We start from the raw sequence: 12,710 nt of genomic DNA, 5'->3' as shown, positions 1-12,710 counted from the left end.
TGATGCTGACAGAGACTCACAGGTCACGAAATTTGGAAGCCCTTGTCAGAATGAAGTATCTCACTTAAAGCATAAGCAGGGGTCTAATTCCTAGGCTACCTTGTGATATTTTTAGCTTTGAAAAAGAAGCACAGTTATTTTGTTTCTTCTTTGCTTCTTCTTCAGCATGCTAAGGGATTTCAGCTGTTTCCCACTCCTTCATCAATATTTGTGTATTTCTAATAAGAACTCAGAAGAGGATTGAACAAGGACAATTGCAATATGGTACCAGTTCTGGAAACAGATAAAACTCAAAATGGTTTTCTTCCTCATTTAGGGCTTGATCACTCCCTATACTAATGCTCTGGCCTGGACACAGCATAAATTCCTACTACAGCAGTGAACAAGTCTGTGGCTTTTGGGCCACTTGTGGCTATCAAATCAGTAAATTATGGCTCCTGCGACAGAGGTACGTCACAAAAACAAGCATGTTTTGCTATTCACTAATTTGAATCCTCAGCAGTGGGAAAACAACTTAGGCTAAGAAGATAGGGTTCACAATCTCAGAGCACACTCCATTCCCTGCTATTACAACAAAGTAGTGGGAAGCAACCTGAAAAGGCACCATCTTTAGCCATTCCTGAAGCTCCTGGTCCCCAAATGGTCCAAAAGTTTTGGTATGTTTCAAGCAGCTCTCCAATTATGGTGTGTGGCCCACAGCCCTCTGTACTATAGTCACACACTCACGTGTAAGAACATTCTCAAGTACTCTGAAGTAAAGCAGAGTGTTAGACACTATACAGAAGATCTTAAAAACAGGAGAACAATAGTCAGTTTTATTGATAACACGAAGTTCGGTTTCAAAGACAAACTCAACAATTAAACCAGCTACCTTTTAAGTACAAACCCTAAACTCATGGAGACAAAGAATGACCGATGAAAAATCCCTTGCTGCAAAGCAATATAAATAGTCCTATTTCATCAAATCTAGGAAACTGCTGTTTGTATTTCTAAAGAACAAGTGTTGATAATATCTGTGGTGGCATTGTTGTTTTTTTTTTTAAACAGGAAAAAGAGAAGAACGGTCATAGTAGCCTAATGATGCATAGCTGCTGAAAGCTCCCTCCATCTCTGGATCTACACAACAGGAAAGAATAAAATCCCTAAGTGTTGGAAATTCCGCAGAGCAATGTGTTTGTGAACTTCAGGAACTAGAAAGGCTACCAGTAAACTAGACTGACACATATTGATTGGTATTGCAAACTTCCATTCAAATGTGAAGCTCACTGAGATCTGCTTAGGCAAAAAAATACAGGTCACAGCATTGTGCCACTCGTCTCCATTTCTCAAAGGCAAGGCACAGCTCCATAGCTCATGCTGTACCTGAAAGTCCGCTCATATTCTATAATCGTTACTAAACAATGTAAAGTGCTGCAAAGGGGAATGCACCACTACCTGTTTAGTACTAGTTCGTTCCCATTGGCAGCACTGATGCCCTCTTCAATGTCCTATGAAAAGGGCAACATAGTTTTGCTGCCGCAAGAGCAGCTCAGAAGCTTCAAAAGCGAGTAACTTGCACTCTCCACTCACTGAACGCAGCAGTCACCGTCACCACATTGCCCTCTCTCCTTATTCTGAAACTAATGCTGCACCAATTTCTGCTTAGACCTCTTAGTATCATGCAGACAGTCTCTGAAGTATCAGGCATGAACTCTGTGTTCCTCCCACCCTAAATTATTCCTTCCTGTTCCTCAGGCCTAGCACAACCTTGGTATTTTAATGATGTCGTTTATTTTCTTTTCTCTAATCTTGAACGTACAACTAGGAAAATAGTAATTATATTAACAATGGCTTTTAATCCAAACTCATTTCTGCTATCATAATTTAAAGGAATATTAATTTATAAGGATGAATTTGCAGCTACTTACAAACTGAAGTCTACCAAATATGGATATGTATATGTATATGTATGTATGAATGTGTACATGCATTTGTGAATATAAAAGGAGTTTCTGAATCAATCACAAAAAAAAATTGTTCAGGAGAAATGGAGTAACGTATATAGAAAAATGGTGTAGGTATAAGCCATCACCACACTTGAAGGACAATTCTTTATTTATGGATACAAAATAAATTGTGTCTGAGATGTGCACTTTTGAGACAACACATTGGAGATCAAATTTTTTAGTAATTATGCTCAGTGGAAATTTTATTTCATCACTTTCCAAAGAAAATATTCTTTCAATATTATTTTAGCAAGCTATTTTTTAGAACTAGCTCTTACTGCCTTCTATTTAAAGAATCTCATTGATTTCAATGACTTCTGTACCAGGCACTTATTTTATCTTCTCTTAATAAAGGGGAGCAATGACATTTAACTACCCTATGCACTGAATCATGCTTATAAAACCTGATTTATACAGGGATGAAGACACATAGGCATGCCAAAATGAATTTAGTATCATTATCAGTTCAAGTTGATATTCAAGTGCTTGAAATCAGACAACTTGCTCATTCACAGACAAAGCTGTTTCAGTGATGTAATAGAAGAGAAAGGCATGCCTATCAAATCAGCTACATGTAAAGCAACAAGGATTAAAGAGAGGGCAATAAATCCATTGGAAAACACAAATGATGCTGGCTTCAGTGGAGAATGTGCTACTGAAAAAGAACCTATCCATTAGGTATGGTGGCAAGCCCCAAAATAAAATAGCCTGTTGGAATAGTCTCAGTTCACATGTTTAAAAACAGTGAGCCAGGACTCAAACTGCCAAAAAAATAGCCTTTAACAAAGGGAATATTTAAGTTTTTTCTCACTTGATTTCCAAGAGTGGTAGCATTTGTTGTCCCCATTGTTAAGCTTTGCTGTAAAACAGTAAGAATTACAAATCTGATTCCAAGATCCCCTGAGGTTATCAAGAAATAACCTTATGGCTCTGAGTCAAGCATGAAGTACCAAAAAAGCTACTGGCAGCACTGAGGAAGTCACAATTTTATCCTTTCTCTCTTTTCTTTCAGAAAAGGATCTAGGAGTCCACGTAAACAGCCAGGTAAACATGAGTCAGTAATGCACCCACACAACAAAGGATAACAGCCTCCTGTGATGCCCTAGGAAGAGCACTGTCAGCAGGTGAAGGGAGATGATCTTTCACTTCTGCTCAGGACTGACGAAACATCCAGAGTACTGGGTCCAGTTCTGGGCTGCCCAGTTCACAGGAAACATGGACATACTGGAGCGATACAATCAACAGGCCACAAACATGATCAAGGGATTGAAGCACCTGTCATAGAAAAATAGGCTGAGAGGCTAGCCTCAAGAAGAGGTGTGTCAAGAGGGATCTTATCAATGCATGCAGACAAGTATAGAAGATGGCACCGGACTCTCAGTGGTATCCAGTGAAAGGAGAAGAGGCAGTGGGTACAAACAGAAATACAGGAGATTTCATTTAAAATTAAGAAAAATCTTTTTCCCTGCAAGGGGGGTCAAACACAGCAACAGCATGCTCCAAGAGGTTGTTCAGTCTTCATCCTTACAATATTCAAAGCCCAGCTGGACATGACCTGGCAACTGCTTAGAGCAGAGGATTGGACTAGTAGATCTCCAAAGGCCAACTACGACTATCTCAACTACAGGTATTCTGTGCTTTTATTGTTCTTTGTCGCTAAAACTGAACTCAATTTTTTCACCTTCCATGTAACTTCAGGAGAGAAAGTGATGCAAAAGCTGTTGTATAAGGAATGTATTCCAAAAACACCCAGACAACAGCGTCCAAAGGCACATTAACCCCAAGCTATAGGAGGGAGATCCATTTTTGGCAGAAATGCAGAGCCAAAAGAGGCCAACTTGACAGCCACAAACTTATTTTAAGGCCCACTGGGTTAAAGTGAGCAGTGAAGCTACAACATTCTACCCAGTTTATGTTCCTGAAGGCTTCCTTTAGAGCCTGGCCAAAATTTATTCTAGAACTAGAGAGGGGTATTTTTAGATCTGGGCTTTTCCATATCGAAGGGGGCAGGGGGAGAAAGCAGTTCTTTACCTGAGATAACACACCATGATATATCATGTTTGTGTCAACTCTGCCTTCATGTCGACAAAATAACACAAACTGCATCAAAGATCAACATAAGCCATTTCATCGGAAGCCACAAAGGGATCAGTTCTGTCAAGGTTTAAATTAAGGCTGAAGAGCAGATGTTCTGAAGATTTGTCAGCATGGCATGCATAAAGCCTGCATTCTGATTCAGTCAAAACTAATTAGACCTTTCAAGCAACCTCTTTCTACTCCTGTGTATATAACACTTATGGACACATTTGTATCCATCTTTCCTTGACAGAGTGACAAGGTCATGGAAAACTAATGTTCTTCAAGTGGCTGTACCACACCGATTTGGAATAATAGAAAATACTGAAACCTTTACTGACAGGAGTTCCAGCAGCCTTGGCAGAGGAGCATCATGTCAGAAAAGAAGTCCACCAGTGTGTCTGTAATTGTATATATTCAAGACATACCAGAGCTTCAAAATAAAAGGTAATCTCTTTGAAAGAAAGAAATGATTCCTCTTGGATCACTATATAGATGCTACCCTGCAAACCGTTACTTCCCCATTTGCTACTGAGTCTTCATCACAATATTCAGTCAATGTCAGCAGTCCTAGCTTAAGGACCATTACCCATTCCTATGCATGAGGGAAGGTGTCTTCTGAGGATGTCTGAGATCTCTGTGGGAAGCTACAGTTCTCAACACCTTCCTTCTGGACAGAACTGTGTGAGGAAATCACTACAAAGGAAGTAGAATTGTTTTCTTTCTCTCTGTTTGGATAGAAAAAAGGTGATCAAAGCCACACAATTTCTTTTTAGACTTCATTCTTCTGGCTCCCCAAAGACAAATTCAATAGCAAGGATATATTGTAAACCTTTGATTGGTTCAGTGCTATTTGGACCGATGCATCCAAAACTAAAAAGAAGACCTGGCCAAATGAATTTCTGATAAGTAATTCAATCAGATATAGAGAGCCAAATGCCATTTCTTCTGTGGGCTACACAATGCCAGAAGTCACAGTTCTTTCTCTGTGCTTAGCATAGTCCTACAGTAAGGACTATTACTTTACATTAAAAATTCCATCATTTGGGAATTAAAACTGCAGATTATGTGAACCATGGCCAAGATAAATCTTATTATTTTAAACAAATCTTTATAAGTATTGGCAAATGTAACAAAATTTCAAACATGAAAGCAAAAGGGAAATTTTTACATTTCAATTCTAGCATTGTAAAGGAAACTCTTTCATGCTGAAAATTCAAACTCAGCGTGTCAAGTAATTTCACTGTTACAGACTTGAATTACCTGCACTGGCCTGAGGGCATTATTCACTCTCTGAGAAAAATTGTACTTTAATATTGCTATGATTTTCCTGAGTAATTTTTATGCAGAAGCCGGGATGAATTTGAAACATCCATTTCGAGATTAAAGTGATGACATTTGGTGACTGCAGAGAACCATGTAATTGAGAATTGGGCTTAGGGATGTGCCCAAAATTAAATAGCAGAATGAGAAAACAGTAGTAATAAAAGTACCGATGTTTTGCTTTCTTTGCTTAACTTCAGGGGTGTGGATATTAAATAGGGTTATAAAATACAAACAAACCCTCATTTCAAAAATGTTTAGAAGGATACACTATATTGAATGCTTATGCTACATGGAAAGACCATGAAATTGTTGGCCACTGTCCCAGCCTATTTAATATTTCCTGTCACGTGCAGGAATAATCTTCCCACTCGCTTTTAATGGATCCATTTTTGGAAGCACGAAATTATCAATCTCTTTTAGGTGTTATCAGCTGCCCAATCATTTGTTAACTTCATATCAATATGGGTGCTGGGCCCAGCGCATGCTCTGAAAAGGATTAACTCCATAACAGAGTTTCATGCGCACTAAGGAGTTCCATCATTGACTCAGATACGGCAAAAAATTAATGTACAAATAGATGTCCTTACCCAAAAGTGTTTATCAAAAACCTTCCAGAAGCATGATTCCTTTCCAAATTCTGCATTAATTAATTCTCTTGTGAGCATATAGCTTTGAAGAAATGTGCAGATAGAAAAACTGATACTTTTATATGAAAATATATCAGTAAAATAGGGTAGAGTACCCAGTGTCTTTATTATCTAAATAAAGTTTATGGTAGGATAGTAGATGAAAAATTATACTATGTTAAAAAAGTAGTAGAACTTTAATTTAAAGAAAGCAAGTTAATAGATCCATTCTTTTCTTGAAGACTTCCTAGATCAGCTGTCTTACTATTTATATCAAGTTGAAGCCACTTCATTACAAAATGAGCCATAATTGTTAGTGTCTTGGCTCATTAATTTCAAGGTAATGAATTGTCTTAGAATCATGGAAATGGTCAGGTTGGAAAAACTTTTTAGATTGATTCCAACCATTAACCTAACACTGCCAAGTCCACCACCAAACCATGTTCCTAAGTGCCACGTCTACACATCTTTTAAATACCTCCAGGGATGGGGACTCAACCACTTCCCTGGACTTTAAAAATCTCATTACAAGGTTCTTCATTATAGTACAACATTGGTTAACTAAACATAATGAGGTTTAGGCATAAATGTTGAGCACTGAGGGAATGTATCTTGCAACTGATAGAGGCTAGGGGAACATGACATGGGAGGTTTTTAATAACTGAACTGCGGATGATGTGGGTTCACATATGTATTAGCTCTTACGCCTTGAATTCAATGTAATCCTTAAATTCTTGCTCTGTGAGCCAGTGACGGCTGAAAACATCACTAATGACAAGAAGCAGCAACTACTTCCATGAATGAAATATATTAGTCATGACAGAAGTTAATTAGTTTCTTCTTGCATCTGCACTGGTTTTGCCCAAGATTCAGTCTTGTTGGGAAAGAATAGCATTATAAAGCAGGGAGAAAGGATCCAAAAAAAAAGCCTCCTTTGAGAAGTAAAGGCTTCCTTCCAGAACTACTACCCTGTTTTTTAACAGGCAACACTAGAAATATTCACCAATGACTGCTCTTCTAAAAAAAAAAAAAAAAGTAAGAAATCAACTACTGAACTAACCTCAGTATATACTGTGCGGTTGCTTACTGCAGTAGGAGAAATTTAAAGCTACAGGAAGTAACTGTGATCTGTGAATGATCCACTGCCTACTGAAGACACTACAAATATTTCAATTCACCAAATTGTATATTAGATTCCAGCCACTAAAGAACCTAACAGTAATCAAACTACTCCAAGAACCAAACTGTTATATCACAGGACAGAACAAAACAGTAGTGTCAAAATTTATGACTGTGACAATATATCATAACATCAGCTGAAATAAACTCAGTGTGTTTTCTGCTTTAGCTAAAGATCCCCTATGAAAATTACTTCAATTTTTTTATTTTTCTGCTAAGCTTTTACTTACCTTCATAAGATTAATTTTTGTTATTCTTCCTCTTCTGCTACTGAAATGCAGCCCTGATGATTCTATCACTAAGTGGCTGAGTTGGTCTGAAGTTATCTCCTAGGATTCCATCACAGCCCTCTAAAAGCTCAGCACCTTTAACATGTGTCCTCAGTCTACGAAATTCCTCTATCTGAAAGGCAGAAAAACAGGCATGAAAAAGCTGAGATACATTCTTCACTAATGACCAATGATCAAAATCAGCCACTTCTGCAGCTTTGATAATTTGAGTGTTCGGGTACCACATGCTGAGGTCAACATACATCATTAGTAACATTTAAAAATAGTTGTCAGCACTGTCAAAGCATTTAACAGAGAAAAGTAATAACTTTTATGCACACAGTTTTGCCATGTGCATAAACTTATCTTTTGCTTTTTCACAGCTTCTTTTGGGATCTATAACTTTCCTAGCCATTGTGTATTACACTCTATGAATCAACCTCACAGTTGTGACATGAAAGTAATCATTCTGGTCTTCCTCAAAGAAGTGCATTTCATTAATAACTTGGCTGACTATAAATGGTTCTGAATTTCTTCCAGTAATTTATTTATTGCCTGAAACTGTTGCTTCATTTAAATAAAAATTATTTTCTAAACCAGAATTCTGAACAGACTCTCAGCTTTAGAGTAAGCCTGCTGAAATTTTATATGGAAAAATATGTTTTTCCCATCAAAATGAAATACTCCTTCTGGTGGTTCTGTAGATGCAGGTGTTAAGTGTACTTAGAAATCAAATACAAACAAAAAGTCAATATAAAACATTTCTATTGGTCCAAAACAAATATGTTTCTGCTTTAGATTTTTCTAAATGTGTAGGGAAGAATGTGAGCAGCTCTCTTCTCCATCCCTGATATCAGCATCAAGCTCTGTATGATAAAAAAAAACTAAGAAAATCAATGCATATCTCAGCAATATTACACCTTATTGTTCAACACTGCTGTTTGATTTAAGAGAATTATATTTTAAATAAGCAGTTACAACTAGTAAGAAATTCTGGTTGGTTTTGCTTTGGCATATTGACAAGCTACGCTAGCTGGATACAGCAAACCTATATGAAGGCTGACTCCCCTAGCCTGAGCCTTTGAGCCTGTACTGACCCTGTGATGCCTCACTATTCAGCTCAGCTGTGAAACAAGCTACACAAAAAGCAAAATGAAGCCTGAAGTATTTAATCATTTTATCATCTAAGAGATTATAGAGAGTTAATTTCTCCATGAAAAACACCCAATGAAGGATTACAGAGAGGATGCAAGTGTGATTCCAGGATTAAAAGAAATGAGGTACTAAATAGCAGTTAATGGCATTTTTATTCTTTTACTGCCTGCAGAGAACTCTTTCTCACTGCAACCTGGAAGACAACTGCCTTCATTGCTGTTTTCCACTCTACAGCAGAATTGATACAGACTTATTTACTTGATTTAGAGGCTAGCTCTGTTCTGCTTTATTTTCCTCAGAAAGCAGTGTGCTTGAAAATCAACACTCAGCTTCCCACAGCTGAGATATAAGACAACAGCTTAGACGCAAAAGATGAAAAGCAGAATGAACTGTAAAGCTCTTTGAAGGTTCTTTGAGAACAGAATCCTGTTTTGGATGATTTCTGTTTGCTTGTTTAAAGCAAACTGAAAACAAACTTACTACAGGCTTGGAACTGAAAAAGTCTTCAGGAGTCAAGACACTAGTAAATCACTGAAAGGATTTTGTAAAGGTAGCCTCTTTCATCGTCTGAATCAACTCTCAAAAATCTGAAATACTTTCAGTTTAGGAAGGAACATTTTACAAGAATGTGGCTTTTGTTTGATCTATTGAGAATGAGACTTCAAACAAACACAGATGAAGGAGAAGGAAGAGCAGACTCTGCAAAGCTGGTATTTATGAGCTGTCTCCCAATATAACTACAAATGCTCTGTCTCAGTCCCCACAGTAAAATCTTTCTCCCGGAGTTACTCCTCACAAAGCAGCTTCCAGTTTCTTCAGTCAGGAAAGTAGGACTGACCTGATCCCCATGCCTGCTCTTTGGTCTTCAGGGAAGTAAAGAATTGTAGCCCTCCTCCAAAGGGGAATCGCCTCTGAGATCATCAGCCTCCTTGTTTAGTCCTTCATATCATGATTCAGACAGAGACCTTCTATACACAATGGTTGTCTACTTCACTCTTGAGAAGTAGTTCTGTCAGAAAAGGACACCAGCTGTGCTGACAATACTTCCCCTGTTAAATTTCCACATGAGAAGGCAATACGTGTGCCGCACACATCCTGCTCAATGTCATATGGAACTGCTTACTTTCTCCTCCCAACCCCTCACAAGTCAATGCTGTGAAGTACACCTGCCAAGTACTACTGCCAAGGAAATAGATATTTTAGAGGCACATGGTGAAGCATCCTTGGATATTCACATACTTTCAACAGGAATAGCCATTTAGAAAAACTTTTCTCATTCCCAGAAGACACTGAGGATGACTTAGGCTTGTTCAGACTGAAATTCAGGAACAAATTCTAATCAGTGAAGAAGTAAAGCCACAATGTGAACAGTCACTATTAGCTTATATTTTGAAAAAAATTGCAAGAATGTTTTTACCACTTCCCTTTATTCAGATCTTGAAGACTGCTTTTTTTTTTTTTGCTTCCTTAAATATTTGCTGTAGAATAGAACATACAAAACAAAGAATTTGCATGTTTTCCACAGACATTCCTTCTATATGAGGAATAGAAGCACTATCCTTTTGCCTGAATACCATGAACCTGTCAAAGCACTTTATTTCATAGACTACAAAAATTTTACACAATTCCCACTCCAGCACCATATGCTAGTTACTATTTCTGTGCTTCAGGAGGTCTTGGTTTTGAATGAGGTACACAAAAGGACTAGAGACCTTGCCATTCAATACAAAGCCGGTTAAGTCTGACAATGAGTACAGCAGAATGACAGCTCCATGCTGCATCATTGTTTAAAATCCCTATTCTGAGTGGCTTAGACAATGTACTTGTTCTGGGCTCCAGTGAACCACAAAGCACATTATTCACAAATGTCCAGTTTTTTTAAAAATATAGTGAAGAGAAGCACGAGCAAGTCTTTTTCAATTATTTTCTGCTCTTTACTGGCCTAACAGGTTCTATTTTCTCCCATTGCATTTCAGAAATGTACAGGCATGGGTGAGGTGTCTCACAAAAGCAGTCAGCACAGTTCTTCCTGGGCTGTATATTTCAACATAAGACATGTGAGGATGATAAAAAAGCCACAAAAGGTGAGCAGGAATATGCTAAAAGAGCACTGCAGGGTGCTGCTTCCCAGACAAGCTCCTTTCCACTGAGATCAGTAATAAAACTCCTAGAACCAGATTTGCAAAGCCCTTATTTTCCAAGGGAGAAGAGTTGCCTGCACGCTTTATTCAGACCTCACAGAAAGACCCGTGAAGGAAACAGCTCTCTGATGGAAGTGAAGCCAGTGACTTCCAATGAGGAGACAGCACTGGACTCCAGCAAAATACATCCCAACTGTAGTCCTGGCTTGCTCTTTTGCTGTTCATATAACAAACACACTCAGATGCCGGCTGCTGAAGTGAGGTGCATGCAGAGATGAATCTCCTTTCACTTAACATTGACTTGGATCAATAGCAAATCAGCTCATCAGTTGAACTTTACTATCTATAAATGCCTTCAGAAGAAACAAGAAAAGGTTCTCCACTTTGCAATGATCAGCCTGTTATGTCTATGTTAAAATAGTTACTTCTTCATTGTTTCAAAAAATAAGCAAATGTGAAAATACACAGATGTGACCATGAACTAGAATTGTAATTTTCTTCTTTTTTTTCACTTATGACCTACAATTTGCTAAGCTAACCAATATTACTGTGTTAATTACAGGAAAAGAGAATATGAATGAGTATCTTGTCTCCAATATATTAACAAGCTTCATCGGAGGAAGGCAATAAAACCTATTGCATATCGGACTGTGTTGCTCTTTACTGTTTCTTGTTATTGACACTCAGAAGTTGATTATTTATGGCCTGAAAAATGAAAGTAGAAAGCCTCAAATTTGTCTCTTATCGGCTATAACCACAGATGCTACTAGTATTTATATAAATGGCTTGAAGTTTCATAAGCTGTATTCATTAATATCTCACAGAAGAAAGTTCTACAAGTTAATGACACATGTAAAATAGTATATTTAAATCCATCAGAAATGCATTTGTGCTGAAATCTATGCTTTAACACTACAAGCAGGATTAATAAAATTAAATGCCTTTACCAGCCTGCCATGGATGTTTCAGAATGTTATATGCCATACTACGTCTCTCATTTTCCATAGAGAAAAGCCCTTACATTTCCCATATCTCCTTAAACTGAATCTCTCACAGGCACTCTTGCTCACATGCACAAAAGAGGCCCAATACTTAACCGCAGCCAAAATGCTAATTACAAGTTAAAATCTTGGATGTCTAGGCTATAGCAAACTATCCTGGCACCCTAAAAATCATATTTTGGGCACCATGGAGAACTCTCAGTCCCTTTTCCGAATCCCAGAATCACCATCTCTCACTTATTTGTTCACATATTTATTTTCAATTGACATCTGAAAGCAGTATCTGATACAAGTAAAATTTTTATCCCATCTTGGCAAAAGTCCTTCATGTGCTTACTAAGTTGTCTCTGCACAACCTTAATTTTAATGCTGCTGCATTTGTAATTATCAGTGAGGATTTTTTTTCCTAAGGGATGCTGATCTACAAGTTCAAAGCACTGTGGATCACATTGGCATAAGCCCATTCCAGTCTCTCGCTCTGGTCCAGTGCCACATCTCACCTGCATACATACCTGTTTGTGGCAGGGAAAAAGCCCCCCATGACATGTGCACTCTTTGTCACTGCAATGCTTTCACTGGATTTGGTATATAACAATTTAAGGCAGTAAAACACAAAACAGCTACCCCTCACTTAAAGAACTCCATGGTTATGAGTCACAATCTTTTCCCCAGGCATAATATTATCTTCTGGAGACTCAGCCCCTTCACACTATGCTCCAACACCTTGTTTCCTTGTGGTAAATGAGTACATAATAATGTTAACTAAACTCACATTTCTCTGCTTAATTGCTCTTTTATTCACTCTCTCACCATAGAATCACAGAATCATAGAATCATAGAATCATAGAATGGTTTGGTTTGGAAAGTACCTTAAGACCATCTAGTTCCAACCCCCCTGCCATGGGCAGGAACACCTCACCCTACACCATGTCGCCCAAGGCTCTGTTCAACC

The 12,710-nt window shown here is 38.0% G+C and overlaps 1 protein-coding gene across 3 annotated transcripts in view; it reads right to left on the bottom strand.

Annotated features, from left to right (window-relative positions):
* Positions 1 to 12,710, bottom strand: part of CA8 (carbonic anhydrase 8) — a 67,267-nt gene that overhangs the window by 21,725 nt on the left and 32,832 nt on the right. For 2 of the 3 annotated variants that reach the window (XM_062633325.1, XM_062633324.1), the window contains exon 8: positions 7,423 to 7,594. The exons of the other annotated variant lie outside the window; for it this stretch is intronic. In XM_062633325.1, coding sequence (XP_062489309.1) covers positions 7,460 to 7,594 — 135 coding nt within the window. In that variant the 3' untranslated portion in view covers positions 7,423 to 7,459. The remainder of the gene's footprint in view (positions 1 to 7,422; positions 7,595 to 12,710) is intronic. 3 annotated transcript variants of the gene reach the window in all.

The sequence above is a fragment of the Pezoporus occidentalis genome, unplaced genomic scaffold, assembly GCF_034315485.1.
Source record: "Pezoporus occidentalis ecotype Australia unplaced genomic scaffold, CSIRO_AGI_Poc_V1 ctg4, whole genome shotgun sequence".
NCBI classification, from domain to species: Eukaryota; Metazoa; Chordata; class Aves; order Psittaciformes; family Psittacidae; genus Pezoporus; species Pezoporus occidentalis.
Note: the sequence above shows the minus strand (reverse complement) of the source record. Positions and strands in the feature narration are given on the sequence as shown.